This window comes from Sparus aurata, chromosome 16, assembly GCF_900880675.1.
Source record: "Sparus aurata chromosome 16, fSpaAur1.1, whole genome shotgun sequence".
NCBI lineage: Eukaryota > Metazoa > Chordata > Actinopteri > Spariformes > Sparidae > Sparus > Sparus aurata.
Window position 1 is genome coordinate 191,927 of NC_044202.1, and position 20,209 is coordinate 212,135.

Here is a 20,209-nt window from a genome sequence, read left to right on the forward strand (position 1 = left end):
GCTCTTTGCCAAAGTGTTAGTCAGCAGACTGGAGCCATGTGTAACAGGTTTTTTAAAGGGGAGACTTGCATCAGACAATATCCGACACCTTTTCCATATATTACATGCGTCAGAATAGGATACACGCCCTGCAGCTATATTCAGCCTGGACGCGCTAAAAGCCTTCGATCGAGTCAGCTGGATATATCTGTGGCAGGTTTGGGAGAATTTGGGATTTGGCAAAAAATGTATATCAATGATCAAAACACTATACACCAACCCTTGTGCAGTATTACAAACAAATAATATTCTGTCCAAAACATTCCCTCTGCAGCGTGGAACTCAGGCAGGCTGCCCACTGTCCCCGCTCCTGTTTGCTTTGTCACTTGAACCGCTAGCCCAGACAATTAGATTAGACCCGCACATCTCGCCCATCACTATACAAGATACACAACATCAAATTTCACTTTATGCGGACTATGTACTCCTTTTTTTTTACAAACACTTCTAAGTCTCTACCTCAAATACTCAAAGTCTTCACACAGTTCAGCCTGTTTTCTGGTTATAAAATGAACTGGGATAAATCCCTGAGCTCAAGATGTCACTGCAAGGCCAATCAACATATGGGATGTAACGTAAAGCTCTGTGACCGCTCTCCTGTTTGGTATAACTACAATTTCTTACAGCATTCTGGTCCCTATTTTAATGACAGTTGGGCTTCTGGAGGAATTCACACTTTCCAGGATCTGGACCATGGAGTTCCATGGGATTCACCTTTACCTTCTCATCCGTTGGACATTTGGATTTCCTCTCAAAACGCCCTCTACTGGATTAGTGTCCGTTATTTACAATGAACTGCTCTCTAAAAGTGTTAAACCTTCGGGAGTGATCAGTTCTTGGACTCGTGAACTTGAGGGTCGGGGTTATGATCTGGACTGGGACATTATTTGGACCAACATACCCATTTCATCAAGAAAGCACATCAACTTATTCATTACAAGTTTGTGCACAAATTTTATGTCACACCATACAGACGCTTTACAATGAAACTGACAGATGATCCCAACTGTACAAAATCTTAGAGAAGATTGTGTATTCTCAGCTCATGGACTTTTTAAATGAAGAAAATATTTTCCAATCTGGTTTTAAAACATTGCACAGCACAGAATCAGCGCTTTTAAGAGTTTCTAATGACATCTTTTTAGCTACTGACTCTGGTCACTGTGTTGTCCTTGTACTCTTAGATTTGACTGCAGCATTTGATACAGTGGACCATGAAATGCTGATTGCTCGTTTGGAGCAGTGGGTGGGCATCAGTGGCACAGCACTGAGTGGTTCAGGTCCTACCTGTCACATCAGACCTTCTGTCAGCCTTGATGACTCTGTGTCCTCCACTGCTCCTCTCTCATGTGGGGTCCCACAGGGCTCTGTGCTTGGCCCTCTTTTATTTTCTCTCTGTCTTTTACCACTTGGTTCTATTCTCAGGAAACATGGCATTTCTTTTCATTGCTATGCGGATGACAGCCAGATCTATGTCCCCCTCAAAAAGACTGATTCCTACTCCGTTAACCCACTGCTAAAGTGTTTACATGACATTAAAGCCTGGATGTCTTTAAATGTTCTGAATTTTAATGAAGAAAAGACAGAAGTCGTGGTCTTTGGTGGCACTTCTGTGACCCTCCCCCAAGTTGATCTGTTCTCTCTGGCACAGTATTACAAGCCAATTGTGAACAATCTGGGTGTAAAAATGGACTCAGACCTTAAATTTGACAGCCAGATTAAAGCTGTGGTGAAATCTAGCTTTTTTCCAGTTAAGGCAGCTGGCAAAAATCAAACCAGTCCTTCAGAGACAGCAATTTGAGACAGAAATCCGAGCCTTTGTGACCACTAGGCTGGATTACTGTAATGCACTTTATATGGGGGTTAGCGGGTCCTCCATTGCGCGTCTTCAACTGGCACAAGCAAGTATGAGCACATCTCACCTATTTTAGCTTCACTCCACTGGCTGCCTGTCCATTTTAAAATTCTTGTATTTGCTTTTAAAGCCTTGAATGGCCTTGCCCCACTGCACCTCTCTGAGCTGCTGCACGCCTACACGCCCAGCCGGTCTCTCAGGTCAGCTGACCAGCTGCTCCTGACAGTGAAGTAAAGTACAGTAAAACTCTTCTTAAAACGCACCTCTTTTCTTTGGCTTTTAACACCACGTAGAGTGTTGATTTTATGTGTCTTTATGTGATTGTATTTGTTTTATGTGTACACATGCATATTTTTTAAATGTATTTATTCTTATCTCTGTTTTATCATTTTGTGCAGCACTTTGGAAACCTTTCGTTTGTTTAAACTCGTGCTATATAAATAAAGTGGATTGGATTGAAAAAACAAAGCGTAAATTATTGATCATCAGTCTGGTTTTACTCGTCCTATCGGAACAATTTAAAAACTGGTATAAAGTTTGAAGACCGCAATTTCCACATAAGTGGCTGCTGCGTCATCTTCAATCGGTCAGGTGATCTGGACGTGCCGCGTGTCCGTCGACTCCAGACAGTTAACGGGATGTAAGTTCAAAGTGTGATGGAGGATCATCACGGGTGGTGCTGCGGTTCTTACCTTGACCTCCAGGGTGGCAGCAAAGGCCATCTTGAAGGATCCTTGGACGTCTTTGGTGAAAACTCTCTGGAAGGTTTGTTTGAAGAGAGATGTGTTGAAGGAGTCAGCCATCACCATGTAACCTCTGGAGAGACCCGACAACACCAGAACATTAGGACAAGACCAGAACATCACGATATCTGTGTGTGTGTGTGTGTGTGTGTGTGTGTGTGTCTACCCAGTGTAGTTGGCGCAGCACTTCATCTCCAGCAGGCCGGTCTGATCCAGAGCGCAGGCGTAGATGTCGATGATGTGACCGTTAGTGGACGCTCTGTTAGCGAGAGACTCATAGTGCTGCATCACACACACGCACACGCACACACGCACACACACACACGCGATTGTGTCCTCTGTACGTCATCATTAAATATTCCTACAGTGAATGTGAAGTCGAGGCTTTCACTCACCTTGGTGGCCTTCTTCATGAACTTGGCGTTGTCCTTCTCCAGGTCGTGCCAGGACCTGATGGGGGTCTTCAGTTCGTCTCCCACCACCATGCCGGGGCCCTGCGTCGCCGGGCCGCCGATGAACGTCATGATCCGAGCGCCCGTGTTTGGAAAGGTGCACTGTGGATAAAACACAGACTGAGTGCGACGTCCACGTTACACTGAGACCTGAACGCTGCTGAGTCGGACCCGTCTCACCTCCAGCAGGCCGACAGCGATGGACATGGCGACGCCCAGCGAGCGCAGCGGTCTCTTCCCCTGAGTGACGGGCCAGGGGTCCCGCTGCAGCTCCCCCAACAGGTCGGTCAGGTTCATGTCGATCTTCTGCACCGGCTGCAGGAACCTGAAGGAAGAGACGAGGACACGTTTCATTGCAAACAGGGACAGAGGACATTTTACATGATGTGGCCCGTCACTACTTCAGACCTGGTTCTAAGGTTCAGGACAGAACCAGGTCTAGTGAATCCATTATTTCACTGAGGGTCCTGAAGCAGAGACAGGTGTGTTTACCTGTTGGACAGAGGCTGTTGGGCGGTCTGAGGACCTCGTCCCTGACTGGCTGCAGGTTTGGTCAGACCGAGCATCTCCTGCAACGTCACAGACATTTAACACCCGCTGAGAACTCTTAACTGGCAGCAGGACTAGTTACAGTGTCGGTTAGTTACCTGTAGGACGACTCAGCATATTAGTTACCTGGAGCTGCTTGGCGTTGAGGTCCTTGGTCCCTCTGAAGACGTAGCTCTTGGAGATCCCCTCACAGCCGAGCTCGTGGACCTGAACCATCCGTCCAAAGGTGATGAGTCCGACGAGCGCGGTGGGAGGCAGCAGAGACAGAGACATCTGCAGAGACTCCTTCAGGGCCTGCAGGTCCTCGTCCTCCATACAGGTGTCCACCACGTACAGGAAGACCAGCGGCATCTGAGGACCCCGCTGAGGACAGAGAGCCCACCTGGTCATACACCTGAGGATGTCTGTGTCAGTCTGTCTGTAGTCTCACCTGTCTGTCTGTAGTCTCACCTGTGTGTCTGTAGTCTCACCTCACCTGTCTGTCTGTAGTCTCACCTGTGTGTCTGTAGTCTCACCTGTCTGTCTGTAGTCTCACCTGTGTGTCTGTAGTCTCACCTCACCTGTCTGTCTGTAGTCTCACCTGTGTGTCTGTAGTCTCACCTGTGTGTCTGTAGTCTCACCTCACCTGTCTGTCTGTAGTCTCACCTGTGTGTCTGTAGTCTCACCTGTCTGTCTGTAGTCTCACCTGTGTGTCTGTAGTCTCACCTCACCTGTCTGTCTGTAGTCTCACCTGTCTGTCTGTAGTCTCACCTCTCTGTCTGTAGTCTCACCTGTGTGTCTGTAGTCTCACCTGTGTGTCTGTAGTCTCACCTCACCTGTGTGTCTGTAGTCTCACCTGTGTGTCTGTAGTCTCACCTCACCTGTGTGTCTGTAGTCTCACCTGTGTGTCTGTAGTCTCACCTGTGTGTCTGTAGTCTCACCTGTCTGTCTGTAGTCTCACCTCACCTGTGTGTCTGTAGTCTCACCTGTCTGTCTGTAGTCTCACCTCTCTGTCTGTAGTCTCACCTGTGTGTCTGTAGTCTCACCTGTCTGTCTGTAGTCTCACCTCACCTGTGTGTCTGTAGTCTCACCTGTCTGTCTGTAGTCTCACCTCTCTGTCTGTAGTCTCACCTGTCTGTCTGTAGTCTCACCTGTCTGTCTGTAGTCTCACCTGTGTGTCTGTAGTCTCACCTCTCTGTCTGTAGTCTCACCTCTCTGTCTGTAGTCTCACCTCTCTGTCTGTAGTCTCACCTGTCTGTCTGTAGTCTCACCTGTGTGTCTGTAGTCTCACCTCTCTGTCTGTAGTCTCACCTCTCTGTCTGTAGTCTCACCTCTCTGTCTGTAGTCTCACCTGTGTGTCTGTAGTCTCACCTGTCTGTCTGTAGTCTCACCTGTGTGTCTGTAGTCTCACCTGTCTGTCTGTAGTCTCACCTGTCTGTCTGTAGTCTCACCTCTCTGTCTGTAGTCTCACCTGTCTGTCTGTAGTCTCACCTGTGTGTCTGTAGTCTCACCTCTCTGTCTGTAGTCTCACCTCTCTGTCTGTAGTCTCACCTCTCTGTCTGTAGTCTCACCTCACCTGTCTGTCTGTAGTCTCACCTGTGTGTCTGTAGTCTCACCTGTGTGTCTGTAGTCTCACCTCTCTGTCTGTAGTCTCACCTCTCTGTCTGTAGTCTCACCTCTCTGTCTGTAGTCTCACCTCACCTGTCTGTCTGTAGTCTCACCTGTGTGTCTGTAGTCTCACCTCACCTGTCTGTCTGTAGTCTTACCTCTCTGTCTGTAGTCTCACCTGTCTGTCTGTAGTCTCACCTGTCTGTCTGTAGTCTCACCTCTCTGTCTGTAGTCTCACCTCTCTGTCTGTAGTCTCACCTGTCTGTCTGTAGTCTCACCTGTCTGTCTGTAGTCTCACCTCACCTGTGTGTCTGTAGTCTCACCTGTCTGTCTGTAGTCTCACCTCTCTGTCTGTAGTCTCACCTGTGTGTCTGTAGTCTCACCTGTGTGTCTGTAGTCTCACCTCACCTGTGTGTCTGTAGTCTCACCTGTGTGTCTGTAGTCTCACCTGTCTGTCTGTAGTCTCACCTGTCTGTCTGTAGTCTCACCTGTGTGTCTGTAGTCTCACCTGTCTGTCTGTAGTCTCACCTGTGTGTCTGTAGTCTCACCTGTGTGTCTGTAGTCTCACCTGTCTGTCTGTAGTCTCACCTGTGTGTCTGTAGTCTCACCTGTGTGTCTGTAGTCTCACCTCACCTGTGTGTCTGTAGTCTCACCTGAACGACGTATTCGATGGTGGAGAACTGCGGCAGCAGCTCAGCAGGTTGGTTCACTTCAGAGATTCCAGCATAAGATGGAGGAAACTGAAACACACACACACACACTGTCACTGAGAGTGTGTGTGTGTGTGTGTGCGTGTGTGTGAACAGGTGAATGTAGATGTTGATGCTTCACCTGGTTCCTCTGGTAACAGAAGTTACAGGCCCACAGTTTGGCTCTGTAGTCCACTTGGCTGAAACAGACAGACAGGTGGAAGTGAGACGGGTGGAAGTTAAACAGGTGGATGACCTGTCTGTGACATCACATAGGTGTGCAGTGATGCGTACCACAGCGGGTTCAGTACGGCGCGGCAGGTGGCTCGGCTGCAGAGGACCGGCTCGTACTGGATCGGGGGCAGGTCGGGTCGCTCCTTCAGCGGCGTGAACAGAGCCGCCACCGGCACCACCATCCGGGTCGCCTCCAGCCGGCTCGACGGCCACACGTTCCAGCTGAACCGCACGCCGTCACGCTCCTCGTTCTGAGCGATGTACTCTGGGAAGGTCGCCATGGCAACGCTGGGAGATGGGGGGTCGGACACACTGTCAGGAAACACTGTGGAGAGGAGGGAGAGTATCCGAGTACTGCAGTACAGTTAAAGTACTGCAGTACTCAGTAGTATAGCTGCAGTGAAGTAAATTATTAGAGAAATATAAAGCTGGCAGTGAAGAAGAAGCTTTGAATAAAAATAAAAAAAGTACATCTAAATCAGTTTAAACGTGAAATGTGCTCTCTCTATGAGCGATACCTGAACAACAGCTCTGACTTCATCATAATATTTATCAACAGCTCCACCCGACCCCTCCCACCTGTGAAGCCTCCCACCTGTCAAGCCTCCCACCTGTGAAGCCTCCCACCTGTGAAGCCTCCCACCAAACCCTGTACATTTTCCTCAGTATTTAGGAAAAACACTGAACTGAAAAACAGAAACACTTAAAGTTCAAACCGGAGCCGCTTCAAATCGATAAACTGCAGGTAATCAATCACAGCTGATAATCAATGATCAGAGCAGTATTTAAAGTTCAGTCTGATTAGATCACAGTAATAATGCTGACGTCAGCAGATACCTTTCTGACCCGTCCAGGTTAAGTGACTGTCAGAGTCTCACCTGAAGTTGAAGCGTTTTAGTCCAACAGACAGAAAACAGACACTTCAGTTCACTTCAGTTCACTTCAGTTAGCCTCAAGCTAAATGCTAACAGCAGCTAACTGAGCTGTTAAACTGCCGCGTCACTAACGTCACACAGGTGACAGGGAGGGGACGAACAGCCCGGTGAGCTGACTGGGTCCAGGTGAAGTGTGAGGTCTGTCAGGTCCAGGTGAGTCTGTGTATGAAGGTGAATGTGTGACTCACCTGCGCTCTGCCGCCGCTGCTGCTCCTCCACTGACAACGAAGCAAAACAACATGGCGGCGGCCCGGCGCCACGTCAAAACACAGAGGGGACAAACAGGAGGAGGGCTCACTCTGACAAATATTCAGCAGACATAAGAGACAGGCTGCTGACATGGAGGGTGAGACGGGTCTCTGTTGGTCAGAGTCAGTGAAAATACTCGTTCTGTTTTAAAATGTATTCTCTTTCTGTTTCCTTTGATTTTGATCTCTCATTCAGTCAGTTTCCCTCCTGATTCTGACTGTTCAGCTGCTGCAACACGTGAATTTTACCGTAACTTTATCTTATGATTAATTAAATCTCATCTTTTAAGGCTAATGAAAAAAGGTCAGTGTATTACATATCAGAGGATCTATGACCATAAAGACATTTGATTCTTTTGTCTAAATATGACTTTATTTTCTGTTTCATCTCCCTTTTATCACCTGTAGTCCTCGAGGAGCGTCCCGGCGTGTGGTGACAGCAGACACACATTCCATGTCAGAGTGAGACATCGCCTCTACAGAGGATCTTTGCTGGGGCCTCACCCACAGAGCAGAACCCAAAAATACTTTAAGACTCAGTCTGACTTTAAGACTCAGTCTGACTTTAAGGTTCAGTCTGACTTTAAGACTCAGTCTGACTTTAAGACTCAGTCTGACTTTAAGATTCAGTCTGACTTTAAGACTCAGTCTGACTTTAAGATTCAGTCTGACTTTAAGATTCAGTCTGACTTTAAGGCTCAGTCTGACTTTAAGACTCAGTCTGACTTTAAGACTCAGTCTGACTTTAAGATTCAGTCTGACTTTAAGATTCAGTCTGACTTTAAGATTCAGTCTGACTTTAAGATTCAGTCTGACTTTAAGACTCAGTCTGACTTTAAGATTCAGTCTGACTTTAAGGCTCAGTCTGACTTTAAGACTCAGTCTGACTTTAAGACTCAGTCTGACTTTAAGGTTCAGTCTGACTTTAAGACTCAGTCTGACTTTAAGGTTCAGTCTGACTTTAAGACTCAGTCTGACTTTAAGACTCAGTCTGACTTTAAGGTTCAGTCTGACTTTAAGGTTCAGTCTGACTTTAAGGTTCAGTCTGACTTTAAGACTCAGTCTGACTTTAAGGTTCAGTCTGACTTTAAGACTCAGTCTGACTTTGAGAAACATATATTGTTCACATTTCAAATCTTTTATTATTTAATCTGATTTCTCACTAATAATTTATTGACGTCTATTTTTAAGTTGTTTAAATGCAGCAAGTCATGATTTTAAAGTAATCTATTATATTTACTGTATTCCTCTACGTGCAGGCGCTAACGCTTTTAGCTGAGCAGCTACAGTGAAGATAAATAACGTCTTTAAATCTAAAAGTCTCCAGCTGCTTCAGCTGTTTAGCAGAATGCTGCGACTCTGTTTGACTGACGCTCCAGAACTGTTCTGTGGAAACCTGTGACATCATCAGGAGGAGACGACGAGTTTACTGTGAACTGTTCCTTTAACTCAGCATCTCATCCTGTTAACACACCTCCAGAATAAGAAATAAAACTCACTGCAGGTTTAAAATGGTGCAATACAAATGTTTATTATATGACAAAAATACTGTCACTAACTAATGTTATCTTCATCATCATCATCAGGTGGCGTCTCCTCATCCAATCAGGACAGACTCTCTGCTGAAATCTTATACACAAACATACAGAATTAAATAAATGAGGCCCAGAAACACCCAGCTCCTCCTCCTCCTCCTCTTCATCATTTAAAGGAGCCGTCCCACACTTCAGTCAGGTGTTTCAGGTGACTCTCTCTGAAACACCTGAAGGAAACAGAAGAAGCAGCAGCTTCCTGCAGTGACGGACAGCTCCTTCAAATGTTCGGGTGTTTTTTCTAAAATCTTTGTTTCCAGTGAAAAGCAGTCGAGGACAAACAAACATTCTGCTTTTATTTTGTCTCTCCTCACTTGCTGCTCCGTCACTCTCTAAGCTCCGCCCCCTGAACCTATACCTGTCAGGAGGCGGAGCTATCATTTGAAGCATCTCATGTGTTAAGGCAGCTGGTTGGTCAGCGGTCACATGTTGTTGAATCCCATCATGCCTTTCATGTTGCCGGCGGCTCCCTGCTGGAACTGACGCATCATTGACTGGAGACCTGCCATACCACCTTAAAAACAAGAACAACAGCAGTCCATCATCATCATCATCATCATCATCACGACAGGTAGACAGGTGAGACAGGCAGGTAGACTGACAGAGCAGGTCTCACCCATGTGGTGCAGGACTCGGGGGTCCATCATTTTGGCCATCTGCTGGTTGAGTTTGGCCATCTGAGACGGGTTGACATTCTTGGACATGTCTCCTCCTGAGGACAGACAGACAGACAGACAGACAGACAGACAGACAGGTTCAGGTTCAGGTTCAGGTTCAGGGTGACCAACAGGAAGCTGTGACTGGGACATCAGCCCCGCCCCTTCTGTATACCTTTGAACAGGCCTTTGATCCCTCCCATCTTCTTCACCATCTGGGCAAACTTGGTGTACTGAGTCAGCAGCTCCTGGACGTCTCTGGTGGCGACGCCTGATCCCCGGGCGACCCTTTGGATCCTGTTGGGCTGCTTACTGAATAGCTTGGCTCCGTCTTTACTGTCCAACTCTGAGGATACACAGGAACCAATCAGACCAGTACAGCAGAGACCGTGTCCCCACCCAGCTCTCCCGTCCATCCTGCTCTCCAACGTTCGCTCCCTTGAAAATAAACTAGACTACATCAGACTCCAACGGACCGCTCAACGGGACACCAGGGACTGCTGTGTATATGTTTTTACAGAAACATGGCTCAAAGACCGAGTCCCGGACGCGGCCACTCAGCTAGACGGACTAGCTTTGCATCGAGCCGACAGAGACCCAACACTGTGCGGAAAAACCGGGGTGGAGGACTTTTTGCAACGAGAGGGGCGAACACACTGGATCTTGTTTACACCATCATACCTGCAACTACCAACAGCTCCACTGACCTGGAGGAGTACACGGCATCAGTTACTCACTTCATAAGCAAGAGGGGACCACAGGCCACTAAACATGGCTCCCCAGTAGAGATGGTGAAGAACACAAAATTCCTCTGGCGGAGAACTTAACCTGGTCCCTAAACACCGGCTCCACTGTGAAGAAAGGCCAGCAGCGTCTCCACTTCCTGAGAAGGCTGAGGAAAGCCCACCTCCCACCCCTAATTCTCATTACTTTCTACAGAGGGACAATAGAGAGCCTCCTGGGTAGCTGCATCACTGCCTGGCTCGGAAACTGCAACAGACTGGACCACAAGAGCCTGCAGCGAGTGATGAGGAGGGCTGAAAAGATCATCAGAGTCACTCTCCCCTCCATCTCAGACATTTACACCACACGCTGTATCTGTAAAGCAACCAGCATTGTGAAAGACCCCACCCACCCCTCACATAGACTTTTATCCATCCTTCCATCTGGCAGAAAGTACCGTAGCTCACGGTCTGTCACTACCAGACTACAAAACAGCTTGTTCCCCCCGGCCATACGACTCCTCAACGCTCAGAGAATGAACTGATCACCTCTGTTGCCCTTTTGTATGCTGTCCTGTATCCTGTATGTCTGATGCACTATTGCACCTCATGTAAATAATAATAATAATAATAATAATAATAATAATGATAACATTAATCATCATACAGTCACTTTATAAAGCATTTTTGCACTTGAGAGCAGTTAAATGCACAATTTTAAAAAAAGAATTTGGTATTGTTGTTGTTCTATGTTGTTTTTGTTTGTTTGCACTGTTTGTTTCTTGGGAAACGTTATTTCATTGCACCGTGTACTGTGTATAAGGCTGGAATTACAATAAACCCCTCTGGAATCTTGAATCATATCTGACATCACTTCCTGTGTGAGTCCCTCCAGCACACCTGGTGTACCAGCCAGCCTGTCTCAACCACGAGCCCTTTTTACACAGCGTCTCCACATTATCTCCGGAGCGGTCGTTGGCCAATTCTCAGCCGATGGTGATTCACACAGAGCGAAGCGTCTCCGCCTTCACGTGTGTAATTCACACAGAAAGCCGGCGCTGCGGCTCCTAAAGAGGCGTGACAGTACACGTCATGTCAATGACGTCAGTGTTTCCCAGGTGTTCCCCCTGTCCGGACAGTTTATAATCATATGGATGCTGTTATAATGTGTAGTGATTGAGATCCTGACCCACCAAACATCCTGGAAAGTGATGAAGTTACGTTTTTCGCACAAAATTACATAATCGCCATCAGTAAACAGGACGCTGTCTGTCACTCGCGGGGACGGAGGCTGTTTTCTGGGGGAACGTTCAGTTAAGTCTCGGTCCGGAGGGCGCGGTGATTTATTTTCATCACAAACACTCGGTGAGTTAAAGTTTTTGCCGGTGACAGACGCTGTTTTTTGTGCAGAAATGTGAGGAAGAGTCGGGAGGACAGACAGGAGGACAGACAGGAGGACAGACAGGAGGACAGACAGCAGGACAGACAGGAGGACAGACAGGAGGACAGACAGGAGGACAGACAGGAGGACAGACAGCAGGACAGACGCTTCTCCACGTACAGCTGTGGTATTTGTTTTCCTCATATAAGTTGCTAAAGACAGTTACAGTTACTGTGTTACTGTTGTTCGGTCCTGTAATGTTGCTCTGTGGGACATTTCTCTGTATTTAGTTGAGTGAAGGACCTGTGCAGTTATCAGACTGTCAGACCGACACGCCCTCGCTCCGCGCCTCCGGATTAGCCGTTCACACTGGGACGGCTCACCAATAATGCGCCCTGATACTACCTCCAGAGGCAGATCAGCGCCGGAGCCAAATTTCCCCCCTCTCCACATCTGAAACTTTCACACAGAGGAGGTGCGGAGAATTGGCGCAGGATCCCCGCATGCAAACGGCAGTGTGAAAGAGGCTAGTGTCAGTGGATTATCACAGTGGAGTGATGAGTCGTCAATTAACTGGATTATACGTTACCCTGGTCGTTCATGCTGTCCATGATGGTCATCAGCTTCTTCAGTCGGGCCATCGACTCCTGTTCGTTTCCTTTACTCATGAAGTCGGTACCAAAACCAGGAATCATCCCCTGAACGCATCACAGACATACATAGAGACAGAGAGACAGACAGACAGACAGACAGACAAACCATTTGTTAGATCTGCAGTGTTCTCCAAAAAAGGACTTTAAGGAGAGTCTCTGGGTCCGAGTGAGCTGGAGGTCATGTGACTTAGGTGTTGCTGTGTTTACCATGATCTGTCCGAAGGGGCCCATCTTCATGATGTTCTGGAACTGCTCGTACATGTCTCTGAGGGTGAACTGACCTGCAGGTCAGAGCTCACAGGTCAGACATCATGCCCATGATGCACTGAAACACTTTAAAGTTCTCCATACAGATAATCACACAAGAAATCACAGAGCCCAACATCAACTCTACTGTCCCACAATGCATTGTGTCACATGTGACAGATGTGCGTGTGTCGGTCCTGTGAGTGTACAGCTGTGATGATGTCACAGAGTTCAGAGTCTGACCGTGTTTCAGTTTGTCGATCAGCTCCTCGTTGTCGTCCAGTTTCAGCTCGTTCACTCTGTCGATCAAACCCTCGATGTCTCCCATCCCTGGCAGGAAGTTACACTCATGGTTACCATGGAAACACCCAACGCAACACAACCGCCAGCGATGTACCAATGTTGTGTATCATGAGTGACTGAGTGAATAATTGGTCAAGTTACCGAGCAGTTTGCTGATGAACGGCTGAGTTTTAAACGGCTCAAAGTCATCGATGTGTTCTCCTGTTCCGATGAAGATGATGGGACTCCTGGTGGCTGCAACGCTGACAGGAAACAGAGGAAGAAGAAACTACGTCAACAACACCGCCAGAACACAGAAGAAGAAGAAACTACGTCAACAACACCGCCAGAAAACAGAAGAAGAAACTACGTCAACAACACCGTCAGAAAACAGAAGAAGAAGAAACTACGTCAACAACACCGCCAGAAAACAGAAGAAGAAACTACGTCAACAACACCGTCAGAAAACAGAAGAAGAAACGACGTCAACAACACCATCAGGAAACAGAAGAAGAAGAAACTACGTCAACAACACCGTAAGAAAACAGAAGAAGAAGAAACTACGTCAACAACACCGCCAGAAAACAGAAGAAGAAGAAACTACGTCAACAACACCATCAGGAAACAGAAGAAGAAACTACGTCAACAACACCGTAAGAAAACAGAAGAAGAAGAAACTACGTCAACAACACCGCCAGAAAACAGAAGAAGAAACTACGTCAACAACACCGTCAGAAAACAGAAGAAGAAGAAACTACGTCAACAACACCGTCAGGAAACAGAAGAAGAAGAAACTACGTCAACAACACCGTCAGAAAACAGAAGAAGAAACTACGTCAACAACACCATCAGGAAACAGAAGAAGAAGAAACTACGTCAACAACACCGTAAGAAAACAGAAGAAGAAGAAACTACGTCAACAACACCGCCAGAAAACAGAAGAAGAAGAAACTACGTCAACAACACCATCAGGAAACAGAAGAAGAAGAAACTACGTCAACAACACCGTAAGAAAACAGAAGAAGAAGAAACTACGTCAACAACACCGCCAGAAAACAGAAGAAGAAGAAACTACGTCAACAACACCGTCAGAAAACAGAAGAAGAAGAAACTACGTCAACAACACCGCCAGAAAACAGAAGAAGAAGAAACTACGTCAACAACACCGTCAGGAAACAGAAGAAGAAGAAACTACGTCAACAACACCGTCAGGAAACAGAAGAAGAAGAAACTACGTCAACAACACCGTCAGAAAACAGAAGAAGAAACTACGTCAACAACACCGTCAGAAAACAGAAGAAGAAGAAACTACGTCAACAACACTGTCAGGAAACAGAAGAAGAAACTACGTCAACAACACCGCCAGAAAACAGAAGAAGAAGAAGAAACTACGTCAACAACACCGTCAGAAAACAGAAGAAGAAGAAACTACGTCAACAACACCGTCAGGAAACAGAAGAAGAAGAAACTACGTCAACAACACCGTCAGAAAACAGAAGAAGAAGAAACTACGTCAACAACACCGTCAGAAAACAGAAGAAGAAGAAACTACGTCAACAACACCATCAGGAAACAGAAGAAGAAGAAACTACGTCAACAACACCGTAAGAAAACAGAAGAAGAAGAAACTACGTCAACAACACCGCCAGAAAACAGAAGAAGAAGAAACTACGTCAACAACACCGTCAGAAAACAGAAGAAGAAGAAACTACGTCAACAACACCGTCAGGAAACAGAAGAAGAAGAAACTACGTCAACAACACCCGCCAGAAAACAGAAGAAGAAACTACGTCAACAACACCGTCAGGAAACAGAAGAAGAAGAAACTACGTCAACAACACCGTCAGGAAACAGAAGAAGAAGAAACTACGTCAACAACACCGTCAGAAAACAGAAGAAGAAACTACGTCAACAACACCGTCAGAAAACAGAAGAAGAAGAAACTACGTCAACAACACCGTCAGGAAACAGAAGAAGAAACTACGTCAACAACACCGCCAGAAAACAGAAGAAGAAGAAGAAACTACGTCAACAACACCGCCAGAAAACAGAAGAAGAAGAAACTACGTCAACAACACCGTCAGGAAACAGAAGAAGAAGAAACTACGTCAACAACACCGTCAGGAAACAGAAGAAGAAGAAACTACGTCAACAACACCGTCAGGAAACAGAAGAAGAAGAAACTACGTCAACAACACCGTCAGAAAACAGAAGAAGAAGAAACTACGTCAACAACACCGTCAGAAAACAGAAGAAGAAGAAACTACGTCAACAACACCGTCAGAAAACAGAAGAAGAAACTACGTCAACAACACCGTCAGAAAACAGAAGAAGAAACTACGTCAACAACACCGTCAGAAACAGAAGAAGAAACTACGTCAACAACACCGTCAGAAAACAGAAGAAGAAGAAACTACGTCAACAACACCGTCAGAAAACAGAAGAAGAAGAAACTACATCAACAACACCGTCAGAAAACAGAAGAAGAAGAAACTACGTCAACAACACCGTCAGAAAACAGAAGAAGAAGAAACTACGTCAACAACACCGTCAGAAAACAGAAGAAGAAGAAACTACGTCAACAACACCGTCAGAAAACAGAAGAAGAAGAAACTACGTCAACAACACCGTCAGAAAACAGAAGAAGAAGAAACTACGTCAACAACACCGTCAGAAAACAGAAGAAGAAGAAACTACGTCAACAACACCGCCAGAAAACAGAAGAAGAAGAAACTACGTCAACAACACCGCCAGAAAACAGAAGAAGAAGAAACTACGTCAACAACACCGCCAGAAAACAGAAGAAGAAGAAACTACGTCAACAACACCGTCAGAAAACAGAAGAAGAAGAAACTACGTCAACAACACCATCAGGAAACAGAAGAAGAAAATAGAGGAGGTCTTACGCGCTCAGAGCTCCTCCTCCTTTGGCGTGTCCGTCCAGTTTGGTGACGATCACGGACGCCACGTCCACTTTGTCTTTGAAGGCTTTCGCCTGAGACTCACAGGCCTGACCAATCGATGCGTCCATCACATACACAATGTTATCTGGTTGCTATGGAAACACAGGTACAGACAATCAGGTACTTAGGAAACACAGTGGTGCTGCATTCAGGTACTGGCGGTGCGTTCAGGTACTCACCACAGCGTTGGAGACTTGCAACATCTCCTCGAACAGCGAGTCTTCCTGTTTGTGTCGACCGCTCGTGTCAACGATGATGATCTCAAAGTTCTCGCCTTTGAACTTCTCCACTCCCTCTGCAGCGATCACCACCGGGTCCATCTCTGTGTAACTGAACACAGCACAGGTGTGACTCACAGGTGTGTCAGCAGGGGGCTCCACCTGTCTGAGCACTGAGGAGGAACTCACCTGCCGTAGAAGGGGATTCTGGCTTTGGTGGCGTTCTGTTTGAGCTGGTCGAAGGCGCCTGAGGAGAGGGGAAGGATCATCAGACACGGAAAAGGGGGCGGGGTTAATTACAGGAAGTGAGATGTCGTTTACCTGCTCTGAAGGTGTCGGCACAGATCAGGCAAGTCTTCCAGCCTTTCCTCTGGTAATAATAGGCCAGCTGCAGAAAACAGAGCAGGTGAGTCAGACAGCAGGGGGCGCTACTACAATACCACCTGTAACAACACAGGGGGCGGGGCTAAGGTCTCAGGTGGGTGAAGTCACCTTGGAGCAGGTTGTAGTTTTCCCGCTGCCCTGCAAACCGACAAACATGATGACGTTGTTCTTTCCTTTGGTTGGAGTCCACGCCTTCACACCAGGGTCCACCAGCTGCGCACACACACACACACACACACACACACACACACACACACACACACACACAATTAACTTCCTGCTGACCGAGCTCAGAGCTCAGAATCAGGTTCTGAGCCCGTCCGGACTTTCTAACAGGTTAAAGATGTTCAAAGGGCTTGAAAACTCTTCAAGGACTTTTCCTGGCCTGATGTTCTGACCTTGACGAGCTCCTTGAAGACGGCGTGTTGGATCATCCTTCTCTTGTTCAGACCTGAAGCCATCTCCTCCAAATCTATGGCAGACCTGCAGGGACAAAAACCACATTAGACCTGGTTCTTGGACCGCTTTTATTTAGGATTGTTGGACTTCGATTTTGTTTAGTGTGACCTGTAGAACAACAGAACCACTTCAGATCAAGGAGAACATTTTATTTTAAGGTTCCAACTGGGAACAACTTTTTGGGTTCTGATCCAAATGCTCAGAGCCCAATATCATACGGCGTCAGAACTGAAACAGAACTGGTCCACATTGTTAGAAAGACAAACGCAGTTCTGCTGGACTGAGGTGGATCAGGTTCATCAGGTCCTTGATCAGGACTCTGGTGGTTCTGACTCACTTGACGTTCTCTCTCAGCTGTTTGACCAGTTTGATGTTGACATCAGCCTCCAGCAGAGCCGCACACACCTCCTTCAACATGGCATTCAACACCTGGAACACACAGACAGGTAGACAGACAGACAGGTTGTGAGGCGATTCTGGTCTAATGTGAAATGTTTAAATGTTCAGTTTTAACGTCCTGACAGCGTGAAGACAGAACTGACATCGGATTTATTAGATATACTATTAAAGATTAAATGTGACAATAATCTCTAAGTGACTTTGGCACGTGGTCACGTGACCTCACTATGTTACCTCTTCATTGATGATGGTGGCGTTGCTGAGTGACCTCAGCGCCGAGGTGATCTTCCTGCCCAGGTCGGCTAACACCATGATGGCGGTCTGATCTGATCCTGAAAAACACACACACACACACACACACACACAACTAGCTGTAAACAGGGAGTCACATGGGCCGACAGCTCACTCACTGATTGGATTGTTTAGATGATGACATGTTGCATCATCAGACTGATTTATTATTGTTAATCTCAACACATGATGAGCAGCGACTCCTCAGACTGAAGCTAATGATCGTCTTCAGATCAATATAAGAACAGACAGACAGATTTAAATGTGTGTGTGCCGGATGGATCAACTCACCGTGTGTGTTAGAACCGTAATCTGTGTGTGGAGGGGAACCCCCCTACTGAGCGCGCTCGGTGAGTCAGCAGGTCAGCTGACGGGTGAAGGTCGCAGCACGCAGCCACACACTTCCTGTTCAGAGAGGAGACAGCGCATCCACAGAAGTCTTTAAACACAACACGACACGTTCAGGGACTCACTGCAAATCACCATAGCAACAGGACTGAGGATGCGGCCATGATACAGAGACACTTAAACAAGAAGTACTACGTTGTCATTGATACAATCAGTTACTGAGTCACCGCTCAGGGCTGGATGTACCGTCAGCAGCTCCTGTCTGCAGTGTACTTGTGGATGTAATAGATTACTTTGATGATTCTCAGGTTGTGCAGAGTTATCTAACTGGATTTATGGAGGTTTATTAATGAGGTCATCAGTTTGTAACATTAAATCTGAGGAGTTATTTACACCCTTGATGTGTGGTGGCTAACACTGTTAGCTAACAGTAGCTACATGAAGCCTTCATGTTAATAAAGGCTGTAAATCTGTTCTAAGATCAGGTTGTGATGTGTCTCTGCTGCAGACTGTAATCACAGCAGACGAGCTGATGGAGACTTCTGATGTTTCTTCAGTTGTTTAGCAGAAAGCTGAAACTCTGTTTTACTTTTACTCAACTGTTCCTTTTTAATGACTGTGCTGTGTGGAGGTGAACGGACATTAAACTCTCTGAAACCAATCAGTGGATTATCTGACTGACTGATCCTCATTGATCACTGCACATGTTGTGCTGTCAGTCTAACAGAGCTGCAACAGAAAATGAGTTGAACTATTTTGATAAATGATTAATTGATTCACAAACTTGAATGATTCAAAGAAGTACAAAGATAATGTATTTGTCATTACAAGAATTTCCTGTGACGGTCTAAATCAGACCGCAGATGTCCAGACAACACGACAGTGTTCCATTTTTCTGATCATTAAATCAGCCTTGAATATCAGCTGTTATTCAACATTTATCTGATTATGATATTTGTGATTTTTCTGTCACAAACGTGTCATCTGAGCTGTGGGCATTTTAATAATACCACATTTTATTTATTTAGACAAATCAATCATCGTCATGATCAAACTTCATTATCAGAGATTAGACACAGATGTGATTATTGATTGAAATGTGAACAGGTCGCTGCAGTCTCACTGTTCACAACCGATCAATCATTTATTACAGTGACAGTAATGGTGATAAATTCAGTGTACAATTAAATATTTCCTCCGATAAAAATCATCGTCTGTTGCAGCTGAATGATGACGTAATTGCATCAATATCTCTGATGCAGCTTTTTAAACCGATAAACAAACAAAACTGATCGAATTTAAGAAGCGTTTCATTCTGTCTCACATCTGATCACATCAGCGTGTCGATAATCCCGTTGATCGATTGTTTCCTATACATTCATCGAGCTGCTGTTTCCTGTTTAACACCAACAACATGCCACCGTTTATCTCAGATAGCGTTAGCTTAGCGGCTAGCAGTTAGCCGTTAGCTCAGCTAGCTGAGTGTAAGCTGAGTGTTAACTGTACAGTTAACACACGGAGCCCGCCAGACCCTTTAAAGTGTGAAGCAGCGTCATTAACGGATTATTTAAAGGTTGTTTACAGGTTGTTTGAGGGTTAACGGCTCGTTCTTACCGACTGTCGGTGAGTTTGATCAAACAGCAGCTGGAAACACCGAAACTCTCCCAGAGGAACGTCATCCAATCACAGCTGACCCGGAAGTAGTTTCATCATCCTCGTTCTTCTTCTTCTTCTTCTTCTTCTTCTTCTTCTTCTTCTTCTTCTTCTTCTTCTGCTTTTTCACTTCTAAATAACTATAAATCAATCAATACATTTGATTAACATCAATCAGCGACTTTTGAGATAATATAATATAATATAATATAATATAATATAATATAATATAATATAATATAATATAATATAATATTAGTATGCTGTTTTATTGACTGATCAATTAAGCCAGAAAACAGTCAGCAGATTAATCAATAATTAAGAATAGTTGCAGGTCTTATTTTATTTTATTTATTTATTTTACATTTTTGTAAACAAAGGTAAATAAATCAAACAATAAACTATGGTTTATATACGTTCTGATTAGTAAAACGAATCTGGAAACAACAGAGCACCTGTTTTATGAATGTGAGACGTTCCACAATTTGTGGAAATCCCTCCATGACTTCATGTCGTCCGCCTCCAGAAACATTGACTTCTGGTCCTTTCAAAATATTCAAATCGGAGTAATCCTCGAAGACAAAAAAACTGAGTTCTTAGTGAATAATCTCATTATTATTACAAAATATTA

The 20,209-nt window shown here is 45.7% G+C and overlaps 2 protein-coding genes across 5 annotated transcripts in view; both read right to left on the bottom strand.

Moving 5' to 3' along the window:
• Window positions 1-7,368, bottom strand: part of sec23a (Sec23 homolog A, coat complex II component) — a 32,494-nt gene extending 25,126 nt beyond the window's left edge. Inside the window, exons 1-10 of one of the 4 annotated variants that reach the window (XM_030391458.1) lie at window positions 7,272-7,368; window positions 6,209-6,473; window positions 6,057-6,114; window positions 5,879-5,965; window positions 3,765-4,001; window positions 3,582-3,658; window positions 3,270-3,414; window positions 3,033-3,191; window positions 2,804-2,919; window positions 2,587-2,710 (exon numbers count right to left, since the gene is read on the bottom strand). In XM_030391458.1, the coding sequence (XP_030247318.1) occupies window positions 2,587-2,710; window positions 2,804-2,919; window positions 3,033-3,191; window positions 3,270-3,414; window positions 3,582-3,658; window positions 3,765-4,001; window positions 5,879-5,965; window positions 6,057-6,114; window positions 6,209-6,429 (1,224 nt within the window). In that variant the 5' untranslated portion in view covers window positions 6,430-6,473; window positions 7,272-7,368. Of the gene's footprint in view, window positions 1-2,586; window positions 2,711-2,803; window positions 2,920-3,032; window positions 3,192-3,269; window positions 3,415-3,581; window positions 3,659-3,764; window positions 4,002-5,878; window positions 5,966-6,056; window positions 6,115-6,208; window positions 6,474-7,026; window positions 7,223-7,271 lie in introns of those variants that run through there. The other 3 variants (XM_030391460.1, XM_030391459.1, XM_030391461.1) reach the window with 3 other exon arrangements.
• A 1,468-nt stretch (window positions 7,369-8,836) lies between these two features.
• srp54 (signal recognition particle 54) lies at window positions 8,837-19,658 on the bottom strand. The gene is made up of 17 exons (XM_030392007.1): window positions 19,540-19,658; window positions 17,869-17,982; window positions 17,521-17,618; window positions 17,225-17,316; window positions 16,827-16,911; window positions 16,537-16,641; window positions 16,366-16,432; window positions 16,234-16,291; window positions 16,006-16,156; window positions 15,770-15,918; window positions 13,026-13,126; window positions 12,825-12,911; window positions 12,543-12,616; window positions 12,272-12,380; window positions 9,755-9,925; window positions 9,540-9,635; window positions 8,837-9,437 (listed from the first exon to the last, which is right to left on the bottom strand). Exons 3-17 carry the CDS (start codon window positions 17,596-17,598, stop codon window positions 9,346-9,348), a joined length of 1,515 nt encoding a protein of 504 aa, XP_030247867.1. The 5' UTR covers window positions 17,599-17,618; window positions 17,869-17,982; window positions 19,540-19,658; the 3' UTR covers window positions 8,837-9,345.
• Between the last annotated feature and the right edge of the window lie 551 nt (window positions 19,659-20,209).

Excerpts from the sequence above, each read along its gene's own strand:
- srp54 (XM_030392007.1), bottom strand. The coding sequence starts at position 17,598 with ATGGTGTTAGCCGACCTGGGCAGGAAGATCACCTCGGCGCTGAGGTCA. Across the intron at positions 9,926-12,271 it reads GGACAGCATGAACGACCAGG|AGTTGGACAGTAAAGACGGA; the intron begins GTAACGTATAAT and ends GTGTATCCTCAG. Across the intron at positions 9,636-9,754 it reads GATCAAAGGCCTGTTCAAAG|GAGGAGACATGTCCAAGAAT; the intron begins GTATACAGAAGG and ends GTCTGTCCTCAG.